General features: G+C 48.5%; 1 protein-coding gene and 1 long non-coding RNA gene across 3 annotated transcripts in view; one reads left to right on the forward strand and one right to left on the reverse strand.

Moving 5' to 3' along the window:
• The window catches only part of LOC138287514 (rho crystallin-like), a 118,197-nt gene extending 116,323 nt beyond the window's left edge, over window positions 1-1,874 (reverse strand). The window contains exon 1 of the mRNA XM_069227981.1: window positions 1,694-1,874. Coding sequence (XP_069084082.1) covers window positions 1,694-1,780 — 87 coding nt within the window. The 5' untranslated portion in view covers window positions 1,781-1,874. The remainder of the gene's footprint in view (window positions 1-1,693) is intronic.
• The window catches only part of LOC138287515 (uncharacterized), a 394,908-nt gene that overhangs the window by 132,891 nt on the left and 240,790 nt on the right, over window positions 1-21,227 (forward strand). The window lies entirely within an intron of this gene.

Raw genomic sequence — 21,227 nt, forward strand, 5'->3', positions numbered from 1 at the left:
AGTCTCCATAATCACTCTTAATCACTTTAATTAATGGTAATAGCATCTCTCATACCAGTGTAGGGAGTATGAGCACTTTACATCACACACATTACACAGAGACAATTGTGTGTGCCAGTCAGTGTATACCTCATGTGACATCGGACATAGGACTACAAGTTGTAGGCGCCACATGTCATTCATTATGGTAGGCAGTATAGTTGAGAAGTGCTTGGTCTGGAGAGGCACAAACTCAGAATTTAAAAGGTAACACCATGGTTGGGGATTCTCTTTAATAATAAGAACTGATTTCCACCTAAATCGTACCTTTTTGCAACATTAGGAGAATGAAAGGCTGGGGAAAAATCATAACTCTCTAATCTATACAGTTTCCATGCAGCTCTCGATGGTCGTTAATAGCTCACTGTTCAATGTGAGGATTTTAACTAATTAACTGCAAGTAACAAAAGAATCTCTGACAAAAGCAGTAACCAGTAAAAATAATAAGCAAACACTTTCTACATGAAATGTGCTTTTGTGATCTGTGGTACACGCTGTTTGCAAGAGGCATATTAACCCTCTGAGCTAACTTATGATGAGTCAAAACTTCCACTAAACAAAACTCGTTCTCTTTCCAGGAAGAACAGTAATCACCCGTGTTATCTTGTCACTTTTATTGTTGCCTGAAAATTGCTGCAGGCAAGAAATGTGGCAGCGGGTGCTTTCAAAACCATAATATACTTACAAACAGGCGCCCCAGCAAAGTCAGCGCCCTGTGCGATGGCACCGGCCGCGCCGGCCTAGTGTCGGCCCTGGGCTGCACAATAAACACCCGGCACTGAGGTGGACCCAGAATGTACTCACCATCCCTGCACGCAGCCATAGATTCTTAGAATAATATTATTTATCGTATAAATTGCCAGCTTCTATTCAACAGTAAAGTTATGGGTTATAACTTGCCTCGTGTACTTAAGAAATTCATCATTTATATTGCACTGTGCATTTCTATCCATCCCCGTGTGGTCAGTCCTTCTCCGGTGCCCCGTATTATTTCCCTCCGAGTTACCTGTTCCCCTTGAGCTTCCGGTACGTTCCTTGAGGCGACTCACTTCAGAGTGACCCAGGAGACGGAAATAAAGTCTTAGGCTGACGTGCTGCGTAGCTCCTTCAATTCACCTCATATTAATTGCTTCACTCAGGTCATTCTCTTTAGGCACGGACGTGGGGGGGGGGGGGGGCATGACTAAGTGAAATATTCCCCAAATGTGAATTTAGCAGGCAAAACAGAAAACTTTGAGGCAAACATCTAAATCAGTGACCCCCTCCCCGCCCATCCTCTAACCTGCGAGAGAACCAGCGCAACATTCAAAGCGGAGAAACTCACAACACTGAGCCCTTCACCAGGTGTGAGGACTGTAGTGCCGACACCAATAGTGCTTTCAGTGGGCAGGTACTGTCCGGTACTGCGTACCTGCACTTCTTTAATATAAAAGCGAGAGCACCTGCACTCCTCAGCACTGCTGCAATACATTCAGTGGGAGAGTACCTGCACTTCTCACTATTACTGCAATACATTTAGTGGGAGAGTGCCCGTACTTCTCAGGAGCAAACAGGTACTCTAATCGAGAGTACCTGCACATTTATGTTTCCCTTTGAAGCACTGGGCACGAATGTCACACTAGAGGGTATCCGGAGACACATAAACCAAACCTACGGTCTTGGGGGCGTAGGTGCCAAGTCCAAGCACTGGCATGGTGTGCCCATCGCTCAGCTGAACACGGGTGTCCTTGGTGAAAGCCATGACCTTTCCCTGAAGCGGCGGAGTCTTTGTCCAAGCGGCGGAGTCTTTGTCCAAGGTGTGCGGAGCGCTCCTGCTTACTGGCTTGACGCGTCCCAGGCAGCCACAGCTCGCCTTATATACCGCGAGCCTCGCGTAAATAGCGTGCTTGAGCTCGGACTGGCGGCTTGTGGGAGTGGCCGGACTTTGTGCTGAAGTGTGTAACATTGGAAGCAAAGCTGAGCGCGAAGCTCAGAGCCGTGGGAGCCAAGAAGCCTCGACCTTGAAGGCAAGGGAATGAACTGGATCTGCCAGAGTGGTGACACCCCGGCAGGGCAGCTCAGAAGTTGCTTGAGCTGTGCGACTTCAGCAAGGCCACAGAACCATTCGCGTGGTAAAATACTAAAACACCACTGCCCTTAAGGGACTGGTGTTTTAGAAGCTAGGGAAACTTGGCTGAGTTGGGAAATAGTATTCAGAAAATCTAGGATAACTGAGAAAAATCCTAAAATTAGGGAAAACATCTCCGTACAAGGAGAATATCAGATTGGAGGCAGCTAGAGAAATAATGTCAGTGGAATCTTAAAGAAAGGCAACGGTATGACTGTGCAGCGGATTGAGCAACGAGGAAGATGTCAAGCAAATCTGCTATGCTGTGATGCTAGGACCGCCCTCCTTTTTCATATCAGTGCAAATGTGACTATGGATTGAAAAACAGATGGAAACAGGAAGAAGTTTAATCCATCGGAAAATAAATTTAAATTACGCCAGCATACTTTACTTAATTTTGGAATTTTGTGTTATGCTTCCTGCGTGAAATTCCTGAAATTAAACCAGCACAATACTTCGTGTAACTACAGGCCATTTGTAGTAAAAATTTACCACGAAATGCACCATTTGCTGTAAAAATTTACTATGAAATGTGCCATTTGAAGGAAAATATTTGTTGCAAACGCACTTGAAAAGCTGTTGCCAGGGTTCTTTGTTTAAATGAATCAGTGCACCCCAAAATTGATTGAGGATGCAGTTTATGCTAAAGTATATCATAAATTGAAGGATTCACATTTCTCTAAATTATGTGTAATCTTGCTGAAATTTTACGTAGTTAACTGAAAGCAAATTCCGCACATTTTTGATACCTCTAGACATAATATATGGATTGAATGTTGAAAACAAAGAGGGTAAATTGGAGTCTGAATAATAAAAGCTCTTAAATTATTTAGGTCAATTCCTGGGTATTTAAACCAGGCCAGGTTGTTTTTGTGTATTCTGAGGCATAATGGGCCAGATGTATCAAACTATTTTGTGTTCGCAAACGGTGCAAACACCAAAAATACACTGCGAATGCAAAATAGCCTTTCCCGATTTATGAAAGACATTCGCAGTGCAATTTTAAGGAATTGCTAAATTAGCAATTCCCTAAAATTGCGACTCAATTTTGCAAATTGCAAAATGCGATCTGTAAATAAGGAATCGCAATTTAAATGTATGAACCAATTGCAAATTGCGAATGGTCGCAAAACTGGAATTTTGCATGTGCAATTTACCACCAACTCAAATCAGATGGTAATCAGGTGCAACCTATAAAAAGAGGCCCAGAGTGCATCAGCCCTTTTCAACAACGGCTGCACTCTACGCCATGGCGAGGAGGATGAGGATCCTGGTAGGTTTGAGGAGAGTGAGGAGGAGACAGGAGCGCATTTTCGGAGTGCGCATTACTCTGTTTGACCAAACTAAGGAGGATATATTTGATAGTATAGATTGAATTCTGAAAATACACTAGACCTAATAGCAGATTTACAAGCACAACTGCAGTAACACACACACAGAACAATGCCATTCCCACTCATGTGCAGCTATTATGCTCCCTGCACCTCTTAGCCTCAGGAACCTATTGGGGGTTATAGCAGCAGCTGAAGGTGTGACTCAAAGTGCGCTCTCACGCTTCTTCAGTGCATTCCTCAATACAATGTTATTTAAAATAAATAAGCACATCAAATTCCCCAACACCCCACAGGACTTGCAGCTCACAAAATTACATTTTTACCAGGTATCCCAATTCCCACGTCATTGGCTGCATTGATGGGACACAAGTTGCAATCTGTCCACATTCTGAAACTCAGTACATGCACAGGAATAGAAAAAATAGCCATAACATGCAGGTCATCTGCCATTGCCTCACACATCATTACTGAATAGTGACCAGATTCCCTGGAAGCACACATGATTCGTACATCTTGAGACATAGCGGACGGTACACACGGCTTCTCGCTGGAGAGTTTGGAGAAGGATACCTACTTGGTAATGTAACAGAGAACAATGTAGCATATCATACAGGTGAGGTTAGACATGACAATTACTCCATTTTTACTCCTGTCATTGTAGGAGACAGTGCATGTGCAGTGCAGTCCTTCATCCAAACACCATACCTCATGTAGGAAGCTGGCCTGGTGTGTGATGAGTACTTATGGTACTTACACCTTTTACCAGGTCCTGGGTTCCCCTATTAGTGAAATGTAGGCAGTGTTTAGAAGCCAGGGTTCTCTAGAGGTAGCTGTGGATGAGAAGCCAAGACTTATCTAGGAGACATGCAAAGCTCATGGAATAACACTGTAGTCACACAGCACTTGCATACATGAAAGAAAACACTCTGTGTTACAAAAATTAAGGGTCCTTATTATAGTAACACAGCACCAAAAATACTAGAGGGACGATACCTCAACAGGAGGTAAGTAGACACACTAAATATATACACTAGTAATCAGAAATAGGCATAAAAAGCAACAGAAAATTGTGCAACAGCAATGGCCAATAGTGACCCTTGGGGGAGCCCAAACCATATACTAAAGAAATGGAATGCAAATGCAGGACCCTAACCCAGGTAAGTGGAATCTGTAGAGAGAAGCTGGAAGAACTAGGAGCCCCAAAAGGTAAGTACAACAGTGCACCCCAGCGACCACGAATAAAGGAGTAAGTTACAGTTTTTGCCCCAAACCACCAAAAGGACTGAAAAGAAGAATAATGCACCACCCAGACAAGACTGCAAGAAACGAGTGGTGGATCCTGAAGAAGGAAGACCTGAAAAAGAAGAGGACTAAGTCCAGAACTTGTACAAGTGTCCGATGGTGGCAGAAGCCACTACCCACCCTTCTGTGGTTGCAGGAGTTGGTCGACGGTAGGACGAAGACAGTCAGAAATGCAGCCCTGGAGTCGGTGAAGAACTCCAGGAGGATGCAGTTGATGTCTCACGCCAGATGGAAGATTGAAGTCTGTCTGTGGCATGGAAAAGCCACCAAAAAGCCTTGACAAAGGCAAGAATTGCGGTAGACAAAAAGTGGAGCTGCGGGAGACCAGCAAGGTCCAGGGGGACTCAACCCACAGAGGGGAGTCCCATGGGACCCTCAACATGTCACAAACTACTCGTTGTCTATGGCTGTTGCCCACTAGAAATGCGGCGCGGTCTTCGTTCCTATAGGTTCTGCCTTGACCCAAGTAGGGGCGACCATTTCTGGTAGCCACAATGTTGCTGACGGAGGGAACGCCAAAGGCAGTCCGTGCCCTTCAGAAGGAGTCCCAGAGGGTAAAAACCCCAAAAGGGAAAAAACCTCAAGCAGGAACTCCTGGAACAAAAACAAAAAGTAAAAAGTAAATCTGAACAAAAGACAAAATGACAACGAAAAAAGCTGGAACAGGCTAAGAAAAAATATAATTGATGCAGAAGAAACAGGAGCGAAGATCACCACCCAAAGGAAGTGTTGCGGCGCAAAGAGAACATGAATCACACACATTATATACCCAAAGAACAGGAAGTGACCAACAGGAAGTACAAGACACCATATTGGGTTGGGAATATAGCATAGAAACCTATAGAAAAGTCACCATGTTGAATAAGGTTCCAAAGGCATGCAGGGAGAAGGAAGGCATGCTGGGAAGGAGAAAGGGTCATGGCAACTAAAGAAGGGCAGAAATACAGGGAGAAACAAAGAAAGCAGAAAAGAAGAAAGAAAAAAGAAGCATAAAGTAAGTGGGGGTGAGTTGTGTGTGGAGGGAGGCAAGAACTAGCAGGGGCGCGTCGCGCCCGTAACTCATAGAGGCCCCATGCCCAATTTGGGACCTCAATGAAAATATAGAATGGCAGCGGAGCAGCACGTCCTGCCGCCGCGGATCGCGGCCGCGTCCCGAGCTGAATGTTCGGCTTGCGCCTCGGCTCGCACCGCGACACAGCAATGCAGAGAGTCCACAGAAGAAGAGCCAGCCTCCACATAAGACCCACTGGATGAGGACCCAGGACTTGCTGAGGAGCCCACACAGCACAACTGAAGAAGGGTCCTACACCGCCGGAAAAGCCCACAGAAGGCTGTGCATCACAGCGAAGTGTGCAGGGGGCTGGGGCTACAAGGAGCCTGAGGATCCCTTGGAGGAGATGGCTTACCTCCACCAAAGTTGGACAGCTGGCAGAGAGAACCAAGGGAACAACTAGACCACCACCTGTAATGCAGGACCCATGCAGCTCAGGATGAGAGGAGATCAACACAGCCAGTCTTTGTTGTTGTTGGTGCCTGCAGATGCAAAGTGACTCCTTCACTCCAAGGGAGATTCCTTATTGCTTCTTGTGCAGACATAAGACTTGCCACCCTCAGAGCATGCACAGCTGGGGAAAGGTTGCAGTTGCTGGAAATAGCCGGAGAAACAGTGTTGCAGGGCGAAGTCATTGCTGGAGCTGCTGATTGTAGGTTCCTGTGAAGACCAGTTGCGGTTCCAGTGGCCAGAAGCTGAAGTAGATGTCGCAGAGGAGTCCTGCTGGAATCTTGCAAGTTGAATCTGAGGACCCACCCAAGAGGGAGCCCTAAATAGCCCTGGAAGGGGGATTCATCACCTAGACAGGTGACCACCTATCAGGAGGAGGCACTGAAGTCACCTGCCTGACCTGGCCACTCAGATGCTCCCAGAGGCCTCTTCCCACCTTGGAATCAAGATGGCAGAATCAAGGAGCCCCCTGGAGGAGCCCTGGGCACCACCCCTGGGGTAGTGATGGACAGGGGAGTGGTCACTCACCTTTCCATTGTCCAGTTTCATACAAGAGCATGGACTGGAGGTCCCTGAACCAGTGCAGACTGGTTTATACAAGGAGGGCACCAAATGTGCCCTTCAAAGCATACCAGTGACTTGGGGAGGCTACCCCTCCCAAGTCATGTAACACCTATTTCCAAAGGAAGAGGGTGTTGCCTCCCTCTCCCAAAGGAAATCCTTTGTTCTGCCTTCCTGGGCTTGAGCTGTTCAACCAGCAGGAGGGCAGAAACACATCTGAGGGGTGGCAGCAGCTTGGGCTGCCCAGAAGACCCCAGAAAGCTGTAAGGAGCAATACTGGGGGTCCTCTAAGGAGCCCCCAGATTGCATGTAATCATACTTCCAATACTGGCAACAGTATTGGGGTATGTTTGCAACATTTTTGATACCAAACATGCCCAGGCTCGGAGTTACCATTATGTAGCTGGACATAGGTAGTGACCTTTGTCCACTACACATGTAAAATAGCATCCCCACACTCACAAGTCCATGAAAAGGGAGATGGAGTTCGAGGGGCACCACTGCTCATGCAGGGGTGACCTCACACAGAGGCACCTGCACCTTGACCTCTGGGCTTGAAGGGCCTACCATAGGGGTGATTTACAGTGACCTGGTGCAGTGACCTGTAGTGAAAAGGGTGCATGCACCCTTTCACGCAGGCTGCAATTGCAGGCCTGCAGATACACTTTGCATGGGCTCCCCATGGATGGCATAATACACGCTGCAGTCCATGGGAAACCCCTGGTGCCCCAATGCCCTAGGTACCATATTTTAGGGACTTAGAAGGGGGCACCAGTATGTCAAATGTCGGGTGTTTGTGGTCCAAGCAACCAAGTTTAAAGGGAGTGAGCACAAACATACTGACAACAGGCAAAAAGTGGAGGTAACCATGCCAGAAAGAGGGTACTTTCCTACACCTCAATCCAGCCACACGACGTGAACGGCATTACAGTGCGGAACAAAGGAGAGTGCAAAGTGTTATTGTGAGGATCTTTGGCCTGCTGAAGAGTCTCTTGTGGCGCCTGCACAAAAGTGGGGGCACACTACAGTACAGTCTGGAAACCTACTGTAAGTTTGTGGACACATGTGCTATGTTGCACAACATCGCAACAACAAGAGGTATACCAGTAGAACCCACAGATACAGACTCAGATGAGGATGATGACCCATTGCCACCCCCTCACACAGAAGACCGATTCACAGCAGCAGACGGCAGGCAAAGATGTGCTGAGATTATGCACAACTATTTGTGATGTAAGTAATGACAACACCACGTCTTGTTTCTTTTTTGCTACAGGTATCACAATTATTGCCTTAACTTCAGGTCAAATATGTTGGCATAGAACATAGTTAGTCTAAAGCACTACCTGTACTTTCATTAAATGTTAGACTATTAACATCATATTATCAATGCAATGTCAGAAAATTTGCAAGGCCCAGCACACATCCACATTAGTTTTTGTGGCTAGGAACTCCACTAGAACGCTCAGTGGGCTCAGCGGCATCTCTTGTTGCATGTTCTGAGACAATACGGTGTCTAGAACTGCGATGCCTAGGATCCATCACAGGGGCTGTGACACTACTCCGGCTAAAGAGCTCCCCACCATCCCCACCACCCAGCTTGCTGTATGCAGCACTCCTGGCTGTCTGCATGGCCTACAACGCATTCGTAACGGCACCAATCCCTGTGCAACGTCCCCACTGCAATGTACCATTTCCACTTGCATGCTCACAGCACGTTGTGACAGCAAAGCAGTTGCATTAGTGGGGCAATTTACAGATCGGCTGAACCCATCCAACCTACCCATCAATTGGTGATTTTGCCTACAGTGGGTGACATGGCCCTTCTGCTTTACAGTGCAGAGTTCCTTATTTGCATTTGTCATCTCCCTTAGATTTTCAGCTGTAGATTTCTGTCCATCCTGCACTGTTTTCATTCAGCTGGCACTTGTTGTGATTTATAGACACCAACTGCCTGCTTACAGTGGAGGCACTGCACCTTTAACATGGATGCCTCCAGACCACCAAACAGAGATGGGCCCTCACTTTCCTCTGAGTTCTGTCTGACGTGCTCTACGCCTCCTGAGGGGAGTAAGCTGGTGCTGAAAAAGGGACTGACGTCTGTGGGTATGTCTACCATCTGAAGGTGATGTGTGTTTGTCATCTTGCAAGTCATCAGAGTCCTGAGTAAATTCAGGAAGTAGTTCCACTATGCTCTGCGTCTGGGTAGTGCTGGTGTAATGGACTTGATGATGTCGGTCTGAGACTGTGGCTGGCTTTCGTCATTCCCCTCTGTTTCCATTTCTGCTGCATCTGGTGCAGGAACATCTGCAACATCAATGTGCAGCATGTCAGTCATAAAGTACTTTTTTCATTTCTATGTTCACATTGTCATTTTTTTGTAAACATTTTCCCTGGCATAGTGTCTCTAATTTTCTTTTGTATTCTCTCCCTGTTCGGCTTTACACAATACTGCAATGTTTGTTCTTGGTGCACTGTTGGGGTATGGACTTCCAATTCCATAAGGCATTGTTGGGTAGCATGGAAAATGTGGCACAGACTATTTTTCACAGTGCATGGTCACATTGCATTAATCTAAGGGACAAGTGTACGTGCACATATGGTGATTCAACTCATTACTGCCCTTAACTATGTTGGTGCCTGGTGTGCCTGAGGTGTCTATGTCAGTGACACCAACTACTGCTTCAGGCTGCAGTGTTGATTCCTCTCCCACTGCTCCTTGCCTCTTTCAGCCTGCTTATCTTTATGTTGGCCTTCGGTCCTTGAGCACTTTACCAATGCTAACCAGTGCTAAAGTGGATGTGCTTCTCTCAAAACATGGTAACATTGGTGTATCTGACTTTCCCTGACTACGATTGTGGGCCCTATTTGGAGAGGGTGCAAACCTCTGTCAACTGGAGACCCAATTTCTGACAGTGCCATTGATTACATGATTAACTACTCATGTAATCTGGATCCAACATGCTGGGATGTCTGTGCAGCTCCATATCATGTGACTGAAATTGGCATCTGTTAGACCTGACAGCCTTAGGGTAGTCACCCCTAACTTTTTGCCTACCTCCCTCCTCTTTTTGGATACTGTTTTTGCTGGTTTTTAGACTCTGCGCACTTTACCACTGCTAACCAGTGATAAAGTGTATATGCTCTCTCTCTGTAAACATGGTAACTTTGGATCCTACCTGATTGAACTATTTAATCTACTTATAAGTCCCCAGTCATGTGCACTCCAGGTGCCTAGGGCATATAGATTAAATGCTACTAGTGGACCTGCAGCACGGATTGTGCCACCCACTTAAGTAGCCCCTTTTCCTTGTCTCAGGCCTACCATTGCTAGGCCTGTGTGTGCAGTTTCGCTGCCACCTCGACTTGGCATTTAAAAGTACTTGCCAAGCCTAGAACTCCCCTTTTTCTGCATATAAGTCACCCTTAATGTGTGCCCTGGGTATCCCCTAGAGCAGGGTGCTGTGTAGGTAAAAGACAGGACATGTACCTGTGTAGTTATATGTCCTGGTAGTGTAAAACTCCTAAATTCGTTTTTGCACTGCTGGGAGACCTGCTCCCTTCATAGGCTAACATTGGGACTGCCCTCATACACTGTTGAAGTGGCAGCTGCTGATCTGAAAGGAGCAGGGAGGTCATATTTAGTATGGCCAGAATGGTAATACAAAATCCTACTGACTGGTGAAGTCGGATTTAATATTACTATTCTAGAAATGCCACTTTTAGAAAGTGAGCATTTCTTTGCACTTAAATCCTTCTGTGCCTTACAATCCACGTCTGGCTAGGTTTAGTTGACAGCTCCTTGTGCATTCACTCAGACACACCCCAAACACAGGGTACTCAGCCTCACTTGCATACATCTGCATTTTGAATGGGTCTTCCTGGGCTGGGAGGGTGGAGGGCCTGCCCTCACACAAAGGACTGCCACACCCCCTACTGGGACCCTGGCAGACAGGATTGAACTGAAAGGGGACCTGGTGCACTTCTTAGCCACTCTTTGAAGTCTCCCCCACTTCAAAGGCACATTTGGGTATAAAACAGGGCCTCTGCCCTACCTCATCAGACACTTGCTGGAGAAGAAACCGGAACCAGAAACTACATCCTGCCAAGAAGAACTGCCTGGCTGCTCAAAGGACTCACCTGTCTGCTTTCTACAAAGGACTGCTGTCTTGCTGTTGCCCTGCTGCCTTGCTGAACTCTTGTCTGGCTGTGAAAGTGCTCTCCAAGGGCTTGGATAGAGCTTGCCTCCTGTTCCCTGAAGTCTCAGGACCAAAAAGACTTCTTCCTTTCACTTGGACGCTCCGTGCGCCGAAAATTTCGACGCACAGCTTGCTTCGCGGCGAGAAAAACGCCGCACACCGACGCTGATCGACGCGACGCCCTCGGGACGATCGAGACTTCGACGCACAACCTCGCAAGGACCAAGCCGCCCGACTTTCCAGGAGAAATCGACGCGACGCCTACCGTGAGTGCGAAACTTTGACGCACGGCCTCGCAAGGACAACGCCACCCGACTTCCAAGGAGAAATCGACGCGACGCCTGCCGTGAGACCAAACTTTCGACGCACGGCCTCGCAAGGACAACGCCGCCCGACTTCCAAGGAGAAATCGACGCGACGCCTACCGTGAGATCGAAACTTCGACGCGCAGCCCCGCAGAACGACGCGCAGCCGGAAAACAAGCAGGAGAATCCACGCACAGACCCGGGACATCTGGTAATCCCCGCGATCCACAAAAAGAGACTGTCTGCGCGCCGGAAAACGACGCCCAACTTCCCCGCGTGGAAAAGAACGACGCAAGTCGGTGTGTGCTGAGAGGAAATCGACGCACACCCCCCTTTGTCCACGCATCTCTTCACCTGTGGCCCGCTGAGGAGATTTTCCACCAGAAACCAGGTACTTTGTGCTTGAAAGACACTTTATTACATTCTAAAGACTTAAGACCCTTTATATCACTTTACTGTGATAGTTCTACAATTTTCCATTGCATCTTTATTCTTTTTTGACCTACAATTATCTTGATAAATATTATATATTTTTCTAAACACTGTGTGGTGTATTTTTGTGGTGCTATATGGTGGTATTGTATGATTTATTGCACAAATACTTTACACATTGCCTTCTAAGTTAAGCCTGACTGCTCGTGCCAAGCTACCAGAGGGTGGGCACAGGATAATCTTGGATAGTGTGTGACTTACCCTGACTAGAGTGAGGGCTTTTGCTTGGACAGAGGGTAACCTGACTGCCAACCAAGAACCCCATTTCTAACATTGGTGATCAGCGGTGAGGATAGGACTTGTATTTGTGCAGTGACATACAGTAGCTAAGTATTTCACTACCTACCCACAGTTGAAGGTCAACTTGGTTTTTATCTCTTTTTGAAAATCCGTTTTTTTCCTGACAATTTTCAAAAACTAAATCCTCACTCAACATGTCTCTGACTGGGTCTCAGACAGGGGACTTTGACCTAGTCCAGTTGGATACATACACGGTCAAACAACTAAGAGGATTCTGCAGGGCATTAAGGGTACCCACCCAAGGGGCCTCCAGAAAGGAGGACTTTCAAGTGGCGCTGAGGGCCTGGGCAGAAGCCCATTTAGAGGATGATGAGGAAGAGGAGCCAGAAAATGGCCCCTCAGAAGGATTTTCACTATCTATGGATGGTGTTACCACTGCAATTGTGCACCCTTCCAGACCAGGGAGCAGTGTCTCCATGCAAAGCCTGACCGCAGAGGAAAGGAGAGAGGAAAGGGAGTTCCAATTGCAAATGGCAAAACTGAAAATTGAGGCACAACAGGAGGAGAGGAGGGCAGAAAGAGAAGCCAAACAAGCTGAGGCTGAAAGAGCAGCCAAACAGATTGAAGCTGAAAGGGCAGCCAAACAAGCAGAAGCTGAAAGAGCAGCCAAACAAGTGGAAGCTGAAAGAGCGTTGGCTGAAAAGAAACTATTGTTGGCTCATGAACTGAGTCTCAAGGAGCTGGAGATCAAGGCAAGACAGTCTGAATCCAGCAATAATGGTGGCAGCATACAGACAGGACCTGCTGGAGAAAAGAAGGTTCGTATACCCAAAAATGTGGTGCCCAGTTTTGTGGTGGGAGATGACATAGATAAATGGTTAGCTGCTTATGAAGTTGCACTAAGGGCTCATGAGGTTCCTGAAGGGCAATGGGGGGTAGCTATGTGGGGTTATGTGCCGCCATTGGGGAGGGACACACTTCTCACATTGGATCCACCGGATCAAAACACATACCCACTCCAGAAAGCCACTTTACTTGCCAAGTTTGGGCTGACCCCTGAGGGATACCGTCAGAGGTTCAGGGACAGCACCAAACAAACCACACAAACATGGGTAGATTTCTTTGATTTCTCTAGTAAGGCACTGAATGGATGGGTGCGGGGCAACAAAGTAGCAGATTATAAAGGTTTATATGACTTGATCCTGAGAGAGCATATGCTTAATGTTACTTATACCGATTTGCGCCAGCACCTAGTGGATAGTAAGCTGACTGATCCCAGGAAGCTTGCTGAGGAGGCGGACCTCTGGGTTAGCACCAGAGTGTCCAAGAAGGTACCTGGGGGGGACTCCCACAAAGGTGGACACGGTTCCCAACAGAAGAAAGAGGGGGGAGATAAACTTACAGATAAGGAACTCTCTAAAGGCCCCCAAAAGAATTCCCAGGGAGGGGGTGGCAACCCTTCCTTTTCCAAATTTGGGAAAAAGCCAGGGACATTTGACAGGTCAGGAAAATCTAGCCCCAAATGCATGGAGTGTTACAAATATGGTCACTACAAAGGCGATCCCCAGTGCCCCAAGAGGGCACCGTCCACTACTGGACAGGTCCCTGGGTTGACTAGTGTAGCGCTCGGGGGGGAGATGGACCCAGATAGCTGTGGGGGACAGGTAGAGATTTCCCTAGTGTCCCTGGGAGAAGGAGAAATGATGTCCAAGGTCCACATGCCTAAAAATACTTCCAAGTACCGGCAGTGGGTCCTCATTGATGGGCAGAAGGTGGAGGCTCTGCGTGACACAGGAGCCAGTATGACTACTATCAAGAGTCAGCTGGTGTCCACAGAGCAGATAATCCCTAATACATTCCACCAGGTCATAGTCGCTGACAATCGCGAGAGTCACCTACCGGTGGCTCGGGTTCCCTTTGAGTGGGGGGGGGGTCTCTGGTACTCTGAAAGTAGCTGTGAGTCCTGCCATGCCTGTAGATTGTCTGTTAGGCAATGATCTAGAGCATACTGCTTGGAAAGAAGTAGAGCTCAGATCTCACCTGGAGATGTTAGGGTTACCTGAGTGGGTCTGCATGACCACCCGGTCCATGGCTGACCGAGAGGGAAGTCAAGGGCATCTGGAGCCTGGAACGATGGCCCAGAGAGCTGCCAAGAGGAGGGACGAGGGGCGCGGGAAACCGGCCCCAGAAGTTCCCACAGTGGCTGACGGGGCTCCTGAGGAGGAGACTCCCGAGCCAACTGGGGAAGACATTGCCACCCTAGGTGACTTACCTGAGCTTGCTGGCTGGCAAGTTGAGGGTGGACCCACCAGGGAGGAATTCTGCAAGGTGCAGAAAGAGTGTCCCACTCTAGAAGGGTTGAGGAAACAAGCCTTAAACCAGGCAGCAGGTGACGCCTCTGGCAATCACCACCTATATTGGGAGAATGATCTCCTCTACAGTGAGCCTAGGGTTCCGGTCTTTGGGGCAGCACGTGTGCTGGTGGTCCCCCAATGTTACCGAGCCTTCCTACTGGGTCTGGCTCACGACATTCCCCTGGCAGGACATTTGGGACAAGACAAGACCTTCAACAGGCTTGTCACCCATTTTCACTGGCCCAAAATGAGGACACACTCAGACAAATTCTGCAGGGCTTGTCCTACCTGCCAGGCTAGTGGTAAAGCAGGAAAGAGGGTTAAAACCCCCCTGATTCCACTTCCTGTCGTTGGCACCCCCTTTGAAAGGGTGGGCGTCGACATTGTTGGCCCCTTGGACCCCAAAACTGCCTTAGGCAACAGGTTTATCCTGGTTTTGGTGGACCATGCCACCCGGTACCCAGAGGCAATCCCTCTGAGGACCGTAACTGCATCGGTCGTAGCCAGAACCCTGATGGGGATATTTACCCGTGTGGGATTCCCCAAGGAGATAGTGTCTGACAGAGGCACTAACTTCATGTCCGCGTACATGAAGCATCTGTGGGATGCGTGTGGTGTAACCTACAAGTTCACCACACCCTATCACCCCCAGTCTAATGGGCTTGTGGAGAGATTCAACAAGACCCTGAAAGGCATGATTGGTGGCCTCCCTGAGGCTATGAGGCGTAAATGGGACGTCCTCTTACCATGCCTTCTCTTTGCTTACAGAGAGGTCCCCCAGAGGGGGGTAGGGTTCAGTCCCTTTGAGCTTCTCTATGGGTACCCCGTCAGGGGACCCTTAAGCATTGTCAAGGAGGGATTGGAGAACGCTCCAAAGACACCCCCTCAGGACGTGGTCAGCTACATGTTGGCCCTCCGCAATCAGATGACCCGCTTCTGGAAAGAGGCCCAAAGTAACCTGGAGGCCAGTCAAGAGGTGATGAAACAATGGTATGACCAGAAGGCCACTCTGGTAGAGTTTCAACCTGGAGACAAAGTGTGGGTAATATAGCCAGTAGAGCCCAGAGCTCTCCAGGACCGCTGGTCTGGCCCATTTGAAATAAAGGAGCGGAAAGGGGAGGCCACTTACCTAGTGGACCTCCAAACCCCTAGGAACCCCCTAAGGGTGCTCCACGTGAACCGACTAAAAGCTCATTTTGAGAGGTCGGAGATCAACATGCTTCTGGTCACAGATGAAGGAATGGAAGAGGAGAGTGAACCTCTCCCTGACCTCCTCTCTGCCCAAGAAGGTGATGGGTCCGTAAGCGGGGTCATTCTGTCTGACTCCCTGACTCTAAACCAGAAAGGAGACTGCTATGAGCTGTTGGAGCAGTTCTCCCCCCTCTTCTCCCTTACTCCTGGACTGACCCACCTCTGTGTTCATGATATTGACACCGGTGACAGTCTCCCTGTGAAGAACAAAATTTACAGGTTGTCAGATAAGGTGAAGGCCAGCATCAAGGAGGAGGTCTCCAAGATGTTGACGCTAGGGGTTATTGAGAAGTCCAGTAGTCCCTGGGCCAGCCCAGTGGTGTTGGTCCCTAAGGCTACTGCCCCAGGCGCGAAGCCAGAACTCCGGTTCTGCCTGGACTACCGGGGTCTCAACTCAGTCACACGGACTGATGCTCACCCCATCCCCCGAGCTGATGAGCTCGTGGACAGGCTAGGCGCTGCCAAGTTCCTGAGTACGTTTGATCTTACTTCAGGGTACTGGCAGATCGCCCTGACTGAGGGGGCTAAGGAAAGGTCCGCCTTTTCCACCCCTGACGGCCATTACCAGTTCTGGGTGATGCCGTTTGGATTGAAAAATGCCCCCGCTACCTTCCAACGGTTGGTTAACGGGGTCCTGGCTGGCAAGGATGCCTTCTGTGCAGCCTACCTGGATGACATAGCTGTCTACAGTTCCAGCTGGGAGGAACACCTGCTCCACCTCAAGGAGGTGCTTCAGGCCCTGCAACAGGCAGGCCTGACCATCAAGGCTAGTAAGTGCCAGATTGGGCAGGGTTCCGTGGTGTACTTGGGACACCTAGTAGGTGGTGGCAAGGTGCAGCCACTCCAGGCCAAGATCGAAACTATCAAGGCCTGGCAACCACCTCGAACCCAGACTGAGGTGAGAGCCTTTTTAGGCCTCACCGGATACTACCGCAGGTTTGTCAAGGGCTATGGTACCATTGTGTCCCCCTTGACAGAACTCACGTCCAAGAAGCAACCTAGGTTGGTGAATTGGACAGAGGCTTGTCAAAAAGCCTTTGACGCCCTGAAGGAAGCCATGTGCACGGCCCCCGTGCTCAAGGCCCCTGACTACTCCCAGGAATTTATCGTGCAGACAGACGCTTCAGAGCATGGCATAGGGGCAGTCCTAGCACAGCTAAATGAGGAGGGCCAAGATCAACCGGTAGTCTTTATTAGCAGAAGGCTATTACCACGGGAACAGAGGTGGAGTGCTATTGAAAGAGAAGCTTTTGCTGTGGTCTGGGCACTAAAGAAGCTGAGGCCCTACCTGTTTGGGACTCACTTCCTGGTTCAGACAGACCACAGGCCCCTCAGATGGCTCATGCAGATGAGGGGTGAGAATCCAAAACTTCTGAGGTGGTCCATTTCCCTACAGGAGATGGACTTTACGGTGGAACATCGCCCAGGGGTTGACCACGCCAATGCTGATGGTCTCTCCAGGTACTTCCGCCTTAGCGATGAGAGCTCCCAGGAGGTCGGGTAGCTCTCCCCACTTTCAGCTGGGGGGGACACATGTTAGACCTGACAGCCTTAGGGTAGTCACCCCTAACTTTTTGCCTACCTCCCTCCTCTTTTTGGATACTGTTTTTGCTGGTTTTTAGACTCTGCGCACTTTACCACTGCTAACCAGTGATAAAGTGTATATGCTCTCTCTCTGTAAACATGGTAACTTTGGATCCTACCTGATTGAACTATTTAATCTACTTATAAGTCCCCAGTCATGTGCACTCCAGGTGCCTAGGGCATATAGATTAAATGCTACTAGTGGACCTGCAGCACGGATTGTGCCACCCACTTAAGTAGCCCCTTTTCCTTGTCTCAGGCCTACCATTGCTAGGCCTGTGTGTGCAGTTTCGCTGCCACCTCGACTTGGCATTTAAAAGTACTTGCCAGCCTAGAACTCCCCTTTTTCTGCATATAAGTCACCCTTAATGTGTGCCCTGGGTATCCCCTAGAGCAGGGTGCTGTGTAGGTAAAAGACAGGACATGTACCTGTGTAGTTATATGTCCTGGTAGTGTAAAACTCCTAAATTCGTTTTTGCACTGCTGGGAGACCTGCTCCCTTCATAGGCTAACATTGGGACTGCCCTCATACACTGTTGAAGTGGCAGCTGCTGATCTGAAAGGAGCAGGGAGGTCATATTTAGTATGGCCAGAATGGTAATACAAAATCCTACTGACTGGTGAAGTCGGATTTAATATTACTATTCTAGAAATGCCACTTTTAGAAAGTGAGCATTTCTTTGCACTTAAATCCTTCTGTGCCTTACAATCCACGTCTGGCTAGGTTTAGTTGACAGCTCCTTGTGCATTCACTCAGACACACCCCAAACACAGGGTACTCAGCCTCACTTGCATACATCTGCATTTTGAATGGGTCTTCCTGGGCTGGGAGGGTGGAGGGCCTGCCCTCACACAAAGGACTGCCACACCCCCTACTGGGACCCTGGCAGACAGGATTGAACTGAAAGGGGACCTGGTGCACTTCTTAGCCACTCTTTGAAGTCTCCCCCACTTCAAAGGCACATTTGGGTATAAAACAGGGCCTCTGCCCTACCTCATCAGACACTTGCTGGAGAAGAAACCGGAACCAGAAACTACATCCTGCCAAGAAGAACTGCCTGGCTGCTCAAAGGACTCACCTGTCTGCTTTCTACAAAGGACTGCTGTCTTGCTGTTGCCCTGCTGCCTTGCTGAACTCTTGTCTGGCTGTGAAAGTGCTCTCCAAGGGCTTGGATAGAGCTTGCCTCCTGTTCCCTGAAGTCTCAGGACCAAAAAGACTTCTTCCTTTCACTTGGACGCTCCGTGCGCCGAAAATTTCGACGCACAGCTTGCTTCGCGGCGAGAAAAACGCCGCACACCGACGCTGATCGACGCGACGCCCTCGGGACGATCGAGACTTCGACGCACAACCTCGCAAGGACCAAGCCGCCTGACTTTCCAGGAGAAATCGACGCGACGCCTACCGTGAGTGCGAAACTTTGACGCACGGCCTCGCAAGGACAACGCCGCCCGACTTCCAAGGAGAAATCGACGCGACGCCTGCCGTGAGACCAAACTTTCGACGCACGGCCTCGCAAGGACAACGCCGCCCGACTTCCAAGGAGAAATCGACGCGACGCCTACCGTGAGATCGAAACTTCGACGCGCAGCCCCGCAGAACGACGCGCAGCCGGAAAACAAGCAGGAGAATCCACGCACAGACCCGGGACATCTGGTAATCCCCGCGATCCACAAAAAGAGACTGTCTGCGCGCCGGAAAACGACGCCCAACTTCCCCGCGTGGAAAAGAACGACGCAAGTCGGTGTGTGCTGAGAGGTAATCGACGCACACCCCCCTTTGTCCACGCATCTCTTCACCTGTGGCCCGCTGAGGAGATTTTCCACCAGAAACCAGGTACTTTGTGCTTGAAAGACACTTTATTACATTCTAAAGACTTAAGACCCTTTATATCACTTTCCTGTGATAGTTCTACAATTTTCCATTGCATCTTTATTCTTTTTTGACCTACAATTATCTTGATAAATATTATATATTTTTCTAAACACTGTGTGGTGTATTTTTGTGGTGCTATATGGTGGTATTGTATGATTTATTGCACAAATACTTTACACATTGCCTTCTAAGTTAAGCCTGACTGCTCGTGCCAAGCTACCAGAGGGTGGGCACAGGATAATCTTGGATAGTGTGTGACTTACCCTGACTAGAGTGAGGGCTTTTGCTTGGACAGAGGGTAACCTGACTGCCAACCAAGAACCCCATTTCTAACAGCATCCATTAGCCTAAATCAAGGGCATTCGCGTCTAGGATGCTAAGAAAAAACTTATACTCAATGAGCTACTCTGCATGGAACTGGGAAACTTGGGAGCTTTGTCAAACAAAAGCAGCAGGAGGTGGTATAGGCTGATACATGGCATGGAAAACAAAGGCGAGATGCCCGTCCTGTCGAAGAACCCACCACCAATTTGGGGAATGCAGCAGCAGCCACAAAGAGGCTGCCAAACTCAGGGGTAGAGCTTAACCCCGGCATTGTAACACAAAGAAAAGGAGCAGGCATAGAATCCTTCCGAAGTCACCCAAATATCCATGAAGTAAGGTGCAACTGGTAGCAAGGAAGCTTTGAAGCAACCCCCATCTGAGTACATCAACATGCTGTGTGCTGCCATAACACTTCCAGTGAACACATGGCATCTTCACCTTTACCGCTGTGTGGGGCCAAAGAGCATAGAACATGCCCCGCCAGAGACCCTTGAGGTTCTTTCAGCACTTCCCTGGCTATGCATCATCATAGGAGGCCCCCATAATTTCCTTAGGTCCTGAGTTAATTGGCTGGATGCACCATTTGCAAACTGCATTACATTCTTCAAGGACCAAATAATGTTAGTTGCATTCAGTACGATACCTCATGTTTTGTTAGCAGTCTTTTCAAGTGTTGAATTTACTTCTGCCCTCTTGGGGATGGTCCTTGACAGACTTACATTGTCTATGTTAGGGAAATCCTATCTTCCTGTCGTGTACCACTAGAGGTTTTTGCTTTCTCCAACTTCTGCATTTTTTAACTTTCTCTAGATCCCCACTTCTCCTGAACAGACTTCATTATTTGCCCTTCCACTCAAATTGAGACCATACAAATATGGGACTGGCCTAATACTTGGCAGGATCCTAAGCTGCTACGTTCACAGTGATAGCTTGTCAATATGGGCAGACAGGAGAGCTACTGGGCAGCGCCTAACATTATGTTTTTTTATTATGTTTACTTTTACATATTTGTTTGCCCCATTATCTATGGCCCAGCTTTGGGGCGCTGATTTTCCACACAGAGAAGTAGGCGTGGCCATTCGATAAATGATCATCAAGTGAAAGTTATTGTATCAAGCCTAGTGAACTAAAGTGCAGATGTAGGGATGGCAGTTCAGCCAACCCAATATGAACCTTTGAAAGGCCTGCCTGTGTCACTTATCCCATGCTGTATCAGAGAACCTGAGGACATACACCACAGCACCAAACTCTGGTAGGGTGGTGGGCTGGCTTTCAGAAGACTGCCTGCCAATCTCAATGCTGCTCCTTGATACTATATTTTGTAAAGAATGCTTTGCTTGTTGGCTGGACTGGGTTTGGCAGTATCATAGACTACAGTAAGGCCTATAGCATGTGTATGGAATGACCGTGCTTAGGGAGCAAGACTAAAAGCAACAGGTCAATATCCCCTGCTGCTTTATTATAGGTTGCAGGGTCATTGGCCATATTTATCTCTCCCTTGACTCACACTTCATTTTTGCTGTTTTACACTTGTGCACAATTCACATACAGTTTAGGGTGAGCTATGTGGTCCACTTCCAATCCTAATGCCAATGGCCCTGAGCAAATAGCCAGCTTTGCCATTCATACACTATTCATACCTGAGTGAATGATAATCGCTTCATAGAGGCAAGGGTAAAACTGTCCATCGTGACTCCCCTAAGAACACATACTAACCTCCTCTCATTGCTCTCCTTAAAGGTCTGTGGACTTCACAAGACA

Source organism: Pleurodeles waltl, chromosome 4_1, assembly GCF_031143425.1.
Source record: "Pleurodeles waltl isolate 20211129_DDA chromosome 4_1, aPleWal1.hap1.20221129, whole genome shotgun sequence".
In the NCBI taxonomy this organism is placed as follows: Eukaryota; Metazoa; Chordata; class Amphibia; order Caudata; family Salamandridae; genus Pleurodeles; species Pleurodeles waltl.